General features: G+C 36.3%; 1 protein-coding gene across 2 annotated transcripts in view; it reads right to left on the bottom strand.

The window, feature by feature from the left end:
• Nucleotides 1-12,673, bottom strand: part of LOC138712024 (fibrillin-2-like) — a 603,403-nt gene that overhangs the window by 188,811 nt on the left and 401,919 nt on the right. For both annotated transcript variants that reach the window (XM_069843407.1, XM_069843408.1), the window contains exon 2: nucleotides 5,498-5,580. In XM_069843407.1, the coding sequence (XP_069699508.1) occupies nucleotides 5,498-5,580 (83 nt within the window). The remainder of the gene's footprint in view (nucleotides 1-5,497; nucleotides 5,581-12,673) is intronic.

The raw sequence follows: 12,673 nt of genomic DNA, 5'->3' as shown, positions 1-12,673 counted from the left end.
AGTATGAAACTCGCCATATTCTTGTCTTTCTTCAAAACCTGTGTTCTCCCAATCGCCTCTATCGTCCTGTAATAATAATTTTTTAATACAAAAGGATACAACATATCCAGTAGCATTAACTACAAGCGACACGATATGATTTTTAACTTTACTTCACTAGGTCTACCACGAAGAGTTTATTTTCTCCTATCTGATAGCAGATTACTTGTATTTTAGTTACGTCTCGTCTCATGTCTTCAGACAAAGTGATTTCCGCTGTATCTGTTGAAGATCAGTTGGTTTTACTTTCTTCTTTAAGATGTGGATTTCCTTGAATTCTTCAATATCATTCAAAGTTGACGGAATTTGGCGTACCCCTAATCCAGGGATGCAAAACTGTACTACAATTGAAGGACACGTCATAAAACCGGAACCGTAACTCATCCCTTTCCTGCAACTCTCGCGTCATTGTACGGCAAGTGTATTTGCCAAACATCACAGAAATGTCATTGAAGGCTCCGGCCTTGTGGATGGGGGAACGAACTCTTTTCCCAGGTTTCCACACCTTTCTTCCCCAGTTCTGCAACTCTGTTTTAATCGTTCAGCTGTGTAGATAATTCAGTGTGCTTTCCAAATGTGTACTTTTTTTCTCTCTTGTACGGTGGAGGGACACGAAGGCTTGCACTGCAGCCTGAGGCTTATTGTGAAATGTGCACGTTAGTGGTGTTAAGGTATTTTTCAGCAGCTTACTTAAAATAAAATAAAAGATCTTGCATAAGAGTCACTGTGAAAGACGTGTTTGTGTCTTAAACGATAATGCGAACTAAATCCGCTCGGACTTCACACACAGTCTCTTCCGTCTCTCAATCTGGGCAAAATCACGACGGTAAAATATAAAAGAAAAGAGTACTGGAAAAAATAAGAAATTAGCATATTACGAATAAAAAATTTAAGTAAGAAATATAGGTACTTAATAATTAAGTGAAAAATTATATCCCAATGATCCATCCTAACTACAAAATCAAACAATAGTCTATACTATTTTCGTTAATATGATTTTTTTATTTCCGGTAGACAAAAAAAATTGTAGAACTTTATACTAAGTTACGCTGAAAAATTCATAATCTGCTAAATTACGTAAAATATCCCGAATAAATATTCATACCTATCTCATGTATGAGGGTGGGGGCTGTTTAGCTGTAAGCACAAAGTTATCCTTTCGACGATATTCTTTCCCTTCACTTCGTAGTTTCTTCCTATCTTTTTCAGTTTTTCACTCTTTCTTCTTCCATTTCACAGTATCATGTTTATTTACTTTTAATAATAAGAATCGTAAGTATAAAATACAGCCACTTCATCTGACGAGCTCTTCACATTAATTTGTGAGAAATACGTTAGAAATTATGTTTTGGCGCTTGACTCATTATTTGAACATCAACACTGGTGAATGAATCGGGATCCGGAATTTTCGTCACCGATTTTTCGTCACCCGGTGATTTCGTCACATGTTACATTTTGCCACTGCAACATTTTGTCACCGATTCACTTTTGTCACCACCATATTTTGTCACCAATTTAATTTTCTCATCACTATTCGCCACCACAATTTTTCTCTCCTTCGTGTTGCTTCCCTTGATGATACCTATATAAAATGATACTTAATATAAAATCTCCTGCTTCACTATGTTCATATTGTTCATTTCGTTTTCAAGGATACATTGATTCTTCAGATTCGAAATCTTCAAGTTACAGGATTCATTGGTTTCAAAATCTTCAAGTTAAAGTATGGTGGAATTATTTTAATTCGTAAAAAGTAATAGAGCAAGAGATAAGTTAATCCATAATGGACATATTGTATGTATACAGAGCACAAAGTTACGAACATCGGGATTGTATGAAGATGTGATCAGCGCGACATTTGTAATTCACTGACTATTTCCTCAAATAAGAAAACCATTATAAAAGAACCTACAGAGCATTCGAACCACTCAGCAAATTGGAGTAGAATTGGAGCTGCGGAATGTGTCGAAGCAATGAAAGCTGAAGATGGAACTTCAGCGGAAGCTACGTCATCTATTTTACAGCGACATACAGTACAATTATTATTTTGGTGACGAAATCCCCTCAGTATAAAAAATTGATGACAAAACGTGTATGATGACGAAATATCTTCGGTGACAAAATCTCCTCAGTGACAAAAAATATGATGACAAAATGTATTTCATGACTAAAAAACTACTGACGAAAAATAGGTGACAAACTATAACGGTGACGAAATTTCCGGTTACGAAATGCCCTAGACCCGAATGAATCTTGACCCAACTCGCGGATTTTACAAAAAAAACTGCCTCTGTTCTGTGCTTAGATATATGTTACTGGCGATGTCGTTTAGAACACTATTTCACCATTAACTCAAATTTCAACTTTTTGGCGCTTGACACGTTATTTATTTACATGCCAAAATTATAGGAAGGTTATAATGAAAATATAGTGAAGGTGTTATGGGGACATAATTCCCCGTAGTATCTAATCTATGTTATGTATTATGTCGGCTTTGGCAGTTTAAACATAACATAGAAGGATTATGGAAAAAGTAGAATGGGAGGTTCAGTTCTGTGGTAGATCTTAAACAATTCCTTACCATCTTTGAGCTGAAAACTACCAACAAATACCATTATTATTATTATTATTATTATTATTGTTATTATTATTATTTTCCCTGGCCGAGTCCCCCTCCGATGTTGGGGCCCTAGGCAACTGCCAAATTTGCCGATGTAGAAGTTCCCCTCTGGTAACCATCACCCTTTTGTCTACAGATTTATAGTTTTTTTTCTCTTGTACGGAGAAGAGACCCGAATACTTACACTGCAGTCTGAGGCTTATTGTGCTTACCACTCCTATTCTTGTGAATGATTGGGTTGCCGAACGGCCGCGCTCTTGTACAGGGACATCATTTTATTTTTACTAACATTTTTAATATTAACCTGTCTATACCTTTAGAGAACCGGAAACACCGCTTGCTCCCCCCTCCAAGACTGGAGTTCGATGATACTGGCGTAAAACACAAATCACTCTACTAGGTATAGGAAGGAAGAAAAGTAGTTCATCCATTTACGTAAACTAGGAAATATCGCGATTTTGAGTTTGATAATTTTCATTAGGTTTTTCTTTAATCAAAGTACAGTACTGTATTAAGAATAAGTGTTTTTACTCACGAAGTGAGTTATCCATGCGAACGTATTCATTATGCAGTGTATATTATACTGTCTGCAGCACATTAGCGTACAATATAGAGAAAGAAGTTAAATTGAAAAATAATCATAATATGAATATTTAAACACAATCTTGAAAATGGTGGCCGTTCATTTCGATACAGGCTTCAGTTCTTTTGTGCATATTATCGCACTATAGACTATTGCATCTAATTCCAATTGCCAGTTTCGTCCTTCGTACTAGTAACTCATGTTGAAATAATTCTGTACCTACTCTACGTACTGTAAATTCAATCTTCACTTCTGCCCGACCCGAAAATATGAAATTACTCAGACATGCTATCTACTGTCCGTCCAAGTGGTTATGCCGCAGGATTGTAGAAAGGGAGGAAATCACGTGACAGTTAATTACTTAACGAGGCCCTTTTATTTAAGATAAATTAAACAGCTGTATAATATTACGTAAACTTCCAATTCCTAAGAGAAATTAATGTTTTCAGAAAAGAGCTAAGACAGCCCAGCTATTACAGAGGGGCGAGCAGAAGCAGGTGGGGTAAATCGGGATGCGACGTAGGCAAACGGACAGTACCTGTGCGAAAATATGATTCAATATTGAAAGCTCTTTCGTCACTGGAAAACGCGAACATGTTTCTGGAACGTACTATACTCAGTACTGCTTACTATCTGCGGTCTTGGTTCTGTGTGGAGTTGGAACTTCCTTAGTAGAAGGGGTGGGTGGGAGTGAAGTACATTCAAAAACTCAAGTACAATAAAAATTGAAGTAAAAATAAAATGATGTCCCTGTACAAGTACAGCACGCCGAACCGTGAACTTAACCCGTGCTATTGTATGGATCATGATATGTGAATTAATGATAGCGAAATGTGTCCAAAGCCTAAAGTTACCTAGAAATTTGTTCCAATTGTTTAAGAGAAAACCCCAGAAAAAAATACCGACCAGGTAACTTGTTCCAACCAGGATTTGAACCCGAGCCCGCTCGTTTCACAGCCAGACGTGCTGACCATTACACCACAGCGGTGGACCTGGTCTACAGTCTTACTCATACAGTACATTCGCGTATAGTATTGAGTCCTGAGTTCAGTGCACGTATCTGATGTCTCAGAAAAATAAAACCTAAAACTTATTTAGCGAGTGATAAACTCAATATTGATAGTTGAAAAATGATAGTCAAAAGCAAGTTCAACCCAGAATGAGCTATTAAATAACAGATGAAAGAACGTGAACTTATAACTACAATAACAGGTCACCTTCAGACATACCGCGGTTTAGCTATTTTTTTTCTTGTCAGGAGGAAAGGAACATCCCACGCACTACGACCTGAGGTCTATTGTATACCCCCCATATGGGATGATTTGCGTGCCCGCCGATCTTTTACGCGCATCGACCTAACTACTTGACCCTCTTAACGACCAGTCTCTTCAGCCAACAGAGTTCATGTACCACTCCTGTTTCGACAACCCCCCCAAGGCTCCCTTAACAGTCCGAGGCGGAAGTCCTCCCCCGAGAAGGTCTGCCCCGGGTTCCGTTGCAGAAGCTATTCATCATCACAAGAATACAATCCACGGAGGCCGGTCGAGAAAGCCAGCAGCTTCGGAGGGCCGCCTGTAGAGCGATCTGAAAACCAGAAGAAGTAACGGGATGATGAATGAAAGGATGATAGGGGAGGAAAGGAAGTGGCGAAGTTGAGTGGGGTTCCAATCGCCTGATAAAGTTACCTGATACATCCATAGGAGTGAGGGAAAAACCCCGAAGAAACCTCACACAGGCAACTCGTCCCGATCGGGGATCGAACCCGGGCCCGCCGGGTTCGGAGTTAGACTCGCTAATCCCTCAGCCACAGCGGTGGACGCGGTTTAGCTATAACGCGAGGGTGAAGTATGTCTCCCAACAACAGCGTTACATCGGACTTCTACTGAGGTCTATTGTCTATTTAGAGGGAAAAAGAAAGTAAAAAGAGTTGAAAAGAAGTAAAATAGGATAGAAAATAAATAAGAAATAAATATTTTCACACAAAAAAACCCGATGTTTGATGACGTCATTATGTTATTACGTCAAAATCATTGGATACGCTTATGAAACTACCAATATTTTAATATAAGCTTTCACAAGTTTTACTGGATTGAAATTATCCATAATGTACAAACTATTCTCCGTAGAAATTTTCCAAGACTATAAACATGCAGTAACTTTGGAATCATCTTCATAAGTTTGAAAATTAGTCGTACAGCTGCTGGAGAGAAAGAGTAGTAAACCCTTGCATCCACAGACTAAGAATTAATACTTACGTATTACGCAGAGCCCCGTAGAGACTTTTATCGTCCAGCCAGGACAGCAGTAATGCCGATATCTCGATCTGCAAACGTTCGGCCTGTAATAAAGGAAAACGTTAATTATTCCGACCGTCTTTACTCAGCCTCAACGATCACATCTGCGACCAAGCAAGATTTATTACGGCTGCTTCACACAGAGTGAAAGCGGCCCAAGTTCGCAAAGAATATAAACTGTCTGGTGGCGAATGGAAGAAACTTCCAAGGCCGCTACCATTTACATAGAGTTTTCAGAATACTCGGAGATGGGAAATGAGGGAAAGTTACAAAGGTGTAATTAATAAATGACGGAAAAATTATGAAATGTAAATTATTTCAATATACAGAGGGTAAGGGGTATAAGTATCGCGATTTTCACAGTCCATAAGTGACCATACAACATAGGGTCACAACTTGATAGATTTCCCAGAAAGAATCTCTTATTTTATTCGCGTTATACTGCTTATATCGTTAGTAAAATTACGAAAACAATTACATCAGTAGGTATATCTGGCAAAGAGCTAATATTAGTTTAAATACATATTTGTGTATTCTATTAAGTTTTCGTGAAATTAAATAAAATTGCATGCTTAAATTTGTTAATATTTTGACAACGTGTTCAGCAGGCAGTAGGCCTACTCTGCACAGACGTACAGTTTCCCTAGAAAAGGATGAGACGATTGAATATTCCTAAGTCTCAGATGTAAGACACTGCGCATGATCAGAGACCAGAGCACTGATACACAAGATAACGAATATTGAGTTACTTAGATTCAGGCTATTTGGTTTGTTACTAGCATCGTTCCGAAATTCACTTCAAAAACTGCAAAAAATATGATAATATTGTAAATAAAATATAAATATATACGTAAATCGTGTCGTTAAATCGACAATGGACCTTCATGAATAGATCGACACTCCGCACAGAAAGAAAATCTTTCGTGGCGTTTCAATAGCTCAGACGCTAAGACTTCTGCGTGTTGTGTAGAAGAGTGCGAGTTCAGATTCCTAGTCTACCCAACGATTTTTTTTTTGTCTAAATAACTTTGAAATAGCTAAATAACGTTGAAATAGAGTTCTAAAAAGTCCTCAGATTAAGTGTTAATGATCACAGACAATACAAAATTACAAGTTATAATATTATAAAAGTTAATCTAATGAATGAATTTATACATACACACATACAATGTAAATGCATATATATTAAAAACTAACAATTGAAATGAAATTAAAAAATATTCCTAAGCCACACAGACACACTTTTATAAAGGTTTAGAGTCCTTAGGCTATGTCATTTGTTGAGTAATTATTACAATATTTTATTAGTAGCTTTCCAATATGTGTAAGAAATGCACTCGCACAAAAACAATTTTTGTTAGAAGTGTGGCTTTGGATTATTTCATTCTCACCCTTCAGTTGATTTGAACTATTTTATCTACGTGTTTGCAATAGTGCATTCAATTTTATTCATGTTATGATTGAATGAAAAAGCACTTTTGCAGTTATTGACTAATTACATATATTAATACTAATTATTAAATGCATCTGTTAAGTTACCAATTGTAGTATCTTTTGCAAAATCTTGAATGTTTAATTTGTCAATAATATTTCTTTACTATATACTATAAGACGTTCAAAGAATTTACAATAGATTTGGGAGCCTCTACTTTATAATCACTGCTTTTAATGAAAAAATATTTTCTTTCTTAGGATATCGACAAGTTTAACTTTAATAATATTACGAATAGCTTTAATTGCATTATCTGAATTTTGTACTTTTCTATTCATATGTATTCTATTTCTCTCTTTCATAATTTTTGATAAATTACACTGTACTTCTTGTAGTATTTAAGAACATGAGGTTCATTACATTGCAACTCATTACATATAGATTCTTCTTTTTAACACATGAGATTTTTAAGTCCCTGCTTTATCTACATATTTTTACTTTTCAATTTTTTTTACAACATTGAGTGGAGAACATCCACTGAAGTGATTCTGAAATTAAGTGAAAAATACATTACATTTGCTCTTAATATCAGTAGTACCAGTATCATATACGCTTTTCGAAGATTCATTTCGTAGACATAAATGTAAATAATCACTAGATAGGCTACAGCATTTACGACCCTTTTTTAGTTTTTAAATTAATATTTTGAAATTGTTCAGTGACATTGGAAACACTTCGGATTTGTTTATCATGTTCAGACAAGCCATTGATTATAGGTTCTTTCGAATAGGAATTCAGTCTAATTCTGTGTACAAAACTTTTATCAATGGCTGTGCTACTTCAGCTTGTATGCAGGTGGGAAAATGACTCTACGACTAATGTTTCCAGTTTCAAGGAGTGAATTTAATTTACTTTTACGGAAAAGTTCCGAGAGATAATCTATGTTTATGTCACTACAGATCACAAATTCCATATGAGATTTCTAAAGTCTTTTCTTTACAAATTGAATGTTGGCTATAAATATTAATAAATAATGTAAGAAATATTAATGTAGTTAGAAGTCTGATTTACATTATAAAAAGTAAGAAGTTATATTCCTCGGCAAGATTCGAAATTTCGATGTTTGGTTTTGTCGTCCAACGCATAAGCACGGACCTATTTAATGCGTATGTTAATAACCTACAATTTAGTTGTAGCAATGTGGTGTCATAACTTGGGATTTGTTTACTTAATGTAATTAGATTTAATTTGATTAGTTTCGCAACAATTGGACTTCCTGTTATATCCTGTTATTTAAATATTTAATTTAGGGTTGATTTATTAACTCTTACTGTGCAAGATGCCCCTTATTTCAATAATTCTATATCACGTTAAATAGTCAGGTCTACACTAAAGTATTATCGTCATCCCTCATTTCTCATCGTAATGGGGAACCGACTAGACATGAGACAGCGAGTTATAGCTCTAGTTGAGGCTGGATATGGGGCTAGATATGCTGGTCGTTTGGTCGGTGTTCCTGGAAGTACAGCCGAGAGGTGGGTTCATCGTTACCAAAATTCAGGGGAGGTCGAAAATCGCCCTATTCCTGGGCGTCCGCGGATTTCTTCATTGGAAGAGGATGCTCTCTTATTCGAGACAGTTCGACTGGACCCCTTTCGGACTGCTAACGAAATAAGAGCAGCATCTAACTTTCCCGGCTCTTCACAGACTGTGATCAGGAGGTTGAGGAACCGCGGTATTAGGAGCCGGAGGGCTGCACAAATGGAAATATTGGGGGAAGCACAAGCTGTCAACCGTCTTGCCTTCGCTACCAATCGAGTGGATTTCGATTGGAGAAATGTAATTTTCTCCGACGAAACAACCATCTCGAGTGATTACGAAGGTCCTGTCCGTGTCTATCGTGAAGATGGTCTCCGACATGATCAGCGCTATGTGCACCGACGTGAAAGATCGGGGCGTTTTAGCATATCGTGTTGGGGGTGGATGTCTTACGATGGACCTGGCGTTATAGAACGCATCGATGGCCGGTTTAATGCGGGAACTTACGAGCACATTGTGGAAAATATATTCCTTCCTTCCGTCCGAGAACGTTTCTCCGAAGGAACATTGCTATTCCAGCAGGGTAATCATCCCGTGCACTATGCCCCAAGCATTCAAAGATGGTTTCAAAGGAGACCTGAGATCGAAATCATTAATTGGCCTCCGAAGTCACCTGATTTGAATATCATCGAAAATTTATGGCGGAATTGAAAAGGAGAAGGATAGTCACCTATGCCCACCGACGCCCTCGAAATCGAGACGAATTGTGGGATCAAGTTGTTGACACCTGGGAAGATCTCGCCGGGGATCAGAACTTATTCGACAATCTCGTGACATTCATGCCGGATCGACTTAGAGCTGTAATAGAAGCTGATGGTATGTGGACAAGATTTTAAGTTAGCAGGTCTAGTTTAGTTTTTTATGATTTTTGTTTGAGGAAAAATACTTTTAACTTCCAAGTAAGATTTATTTTTTTGACGAGGTTCAGCCCACTTGTAAGACCCAAAAATTGGACATAAATAATTCCATATTTTTCAACAAATTAGATAGTCGAGGAACTGTGAACAAATTAATTACACCTCAATTAAAAAGTTTCACCTGGGATCGAACACGAGACGTGTCAGTTATACGGATGAACCGACACGCTACACTATGAGCTACCGAGACAAGACAGTGACAGCAGCAGTCCAGAATGTAGATCCGATAGCAGGCATTTGTCATTCGGTACAAAGAAGCAATGATATTTTGTTACCCAAGCTAAGTTGTGAAATCGTGGCCTTAAATGGCTGTCTTCTTCGTGATCCCTATTCTGGCCCTTGTCCTTGTTGTGGTCCTTGTAACAATTCTTGTTCTATTTTTCATGGTATTTATCGTTACGTCGATATCGAGTGAACCGCGCTGTGGAACTTTAACTCACGACGACCAAGAATCGTCTCATTCTTTTTAAGGATAACTGTACGTACATGTTAGCTGAGTTCAAGCTCTCTGTCCATAGGTCTACTGCCGAGAGGATGACAGTTCGGTACCAGGTATTCGATAAACAACTTACAATGTCATTCACAGTTTAGGAATATCATAATGTTATTAATTTATGGAGAAAGCCGTCGTAATTAAAGTGAGGCAAGAAGATGTACCGTCAACGTTTTCCGCAATGAAGGTTACCTAATCGGCGAATTTTTGTAGCGGTTCCTCAATGATTATTACAAACTAGGAGTCTCTTACCTCATTTCGAAAATCACAAAAACAGAAATTTCTTTAAAAATGATACTACTTTATGGAAGCGGGAGAGATTAAAACGTTGCATTTAAAAAAAAGTTTCTTTGATTTTGTGCAGTAAACCATTATTGTTTATTTTTTGACGTACAATAAAAAATGGACCTATATTCCCAATATTGTTCAATAAAATGGAAATTTATCATAAAGTTCTATTAATGAGATTGAAAGTTTGTATTTACTGTTCGTTTTATGTAAACAACGGTCCGCCCCTGCATTAGAACAGAGCATCTGTTTTGTACCGGTATGTCTGCATCCGCTTGAGCTGTACCGTGTACTTGTAAACTCCCTCCTCCCCATCCAGCAACGTTGCCAAACGCCTAATATTGTAAACTTTAATAACTAGTTAAATATTGCAATTAGAAAAAAGTTGTTAGAACATTTTTTCTTCCTTATGACATGAACAATCATCAGTTAAAATAATGACACTTATACCCCTTACACTCTGTATATGAGAAATATCTCTCTGGGAAGTTACGTTTTGTCTTAAACTGTAACAAGAAATGCATAGCAAATAAGGTTTTTTAAAATAAAAACTGAAGAATTCTTCTCGCAGATTAAGTTTTCGATTTTAAGATGTAAGAATTCTCTCAACAGGTAACATTTTCTGAGCAATATTTATCATTCTCAACATTTCTTAAAAATAGATGTACAGTAAATGAAGACAGAGAGAATCCTCAAAATTACAATTAATTATAATATTCAATGCATAAAATGAGATATATTAAAATGTATTTTATAGTAAAACACTGATAAAATGTGTACCATGAAAAGAAAACACACCAATTCAGTATTTTCAATATCTTTTATTTCCTAAATTTTTGGTTGGGAAACATAATGATTAAAATTCTTATTCACATAGAGAAGTTTCATAATCTGGGAAAAAAGGAAATCTTTTATTATATTGTTACGTTTAAATAACATTTAAATTAATCAACAAATTTCATATACAAGATTTAAAAGTCTTAGACATGAAAAAATTACGAATAAATATAATATGTTACCACAAAAAACAAAATCAAGTAGGCCTACTCATCAAATTATCATTATTATTCTACAAGAAGGTATGCTATTTCTTTCTCACTAATTGAATTTCAGGGTATCTGGTCTGAAGCATTTCTCTAACTTCGGTCCAAGACTATACTATTCTTTTATTGATAATTATCCTCACCTAAAATTAATGAATGATTTTGGATTTAAAAAGGAAGTATACAAATTATGTTTTACAAACTTTTCTCTAAAAGAAAACTGGACTCTTTAAGAATATTGCCTGCATTTTTATAATATAATTACTTATCTTATTTTATATTGTAATGTACGCTGTTTATATTTTTTTATTAATTTAATGTTCTTAATGTGTAGTATATTTTGCTTTCCAAAAACACTCCCAAGTGTAAGCTTTGGTTTTTTCTGAAGTGAACAAATTATAAATTATATGATTTAAACATTTTTAAACGCTCTCAATAAATTTATTATTATTATTATTATTATTATTATTATTATTATTATTATTATTACAAGCAAAACAATTACGAATTAATTTCAAATTATCAAAACTCATTTAAATTAAGAGAACAGATTGTCAATGTCATTTGCTTTTACAAACACTCTTTAAATTTAAATGAAACAATAATGAAACGACTAAAAGAAGAATAAGGAATTCCACACTATTGTTTACAGACGATGAAATAATATCGGTACAGACCGATTATTTAGTCCTGACAGCTCAGCGACGCGAAAGAGAGGAAGTAATAGGAGAGTGGGGAGAGTTCCGGGGTAGAGGTAAGAGCGAACCGTCAGTAAAGAAATGCAGTACAGCTTAACTGTACTCAAAACACACCCTCTACCGCATGCGTGATATCCGATCGCTCTGAATGCAAGCGACTGACTAACCCGAACACCTCTAGGCGTAACTTAATGGACTCGGCTGAGCCAGGCGCACATTGTCGGCGACTGTACCAGTGAATCGGCGTTGCCACATAGTTCCTTTGCTTAGTTGTCATCGTATCATAAACATTTCCGCGCTTATCAGAGTACAATATGTATAAAGAAAATAATACGTATAATGTAACGTGTTTTTTGGCTAATATTTTTGTATAGATAAGTCATAACAGTGTATGATTACTAGGGTTATTGGGTTATTTTACGACGCTGTATCAACATCTAGGTTATTTAGCGTCTGAATGATATGAAAGTGATAATGCCGGTGAAATGAGTCCGGGGTCCAGCACCGAAAGTTACCTAGCATTTGCTCGTATTGGGTTGAGGGGAAACCCCGGAAAAAACCTCAACCAGGTAACTTGCCCCTATCGGGATTCGACCCCGGGCCACCTGGTTTCGCGGCCAGAAGCGCTGACCTCATTACTAGGTACTGACATACATATGCTTAGAGG

This window comes from Periplaneta americana, chromosome 13, assembly GCF_040183065.1.
Source record: "Periplaneta americana isolate PAMFEO1 chromosome 13, P.americana_PAMFEO1_priV1, whole genome shotgun sequence".
In the NCBI taxonomy this organism is placed as follows: Eukaryota; Metazoa; Arthropoda; class Insecta; order Blattodea; family Blattidae; genus Periplaneta; species Periplaneta americana.
Note: the sequence above shows the minus strand (reverse complement) of the source record. Positions and strands in the feature narration are given on the sequence as shown.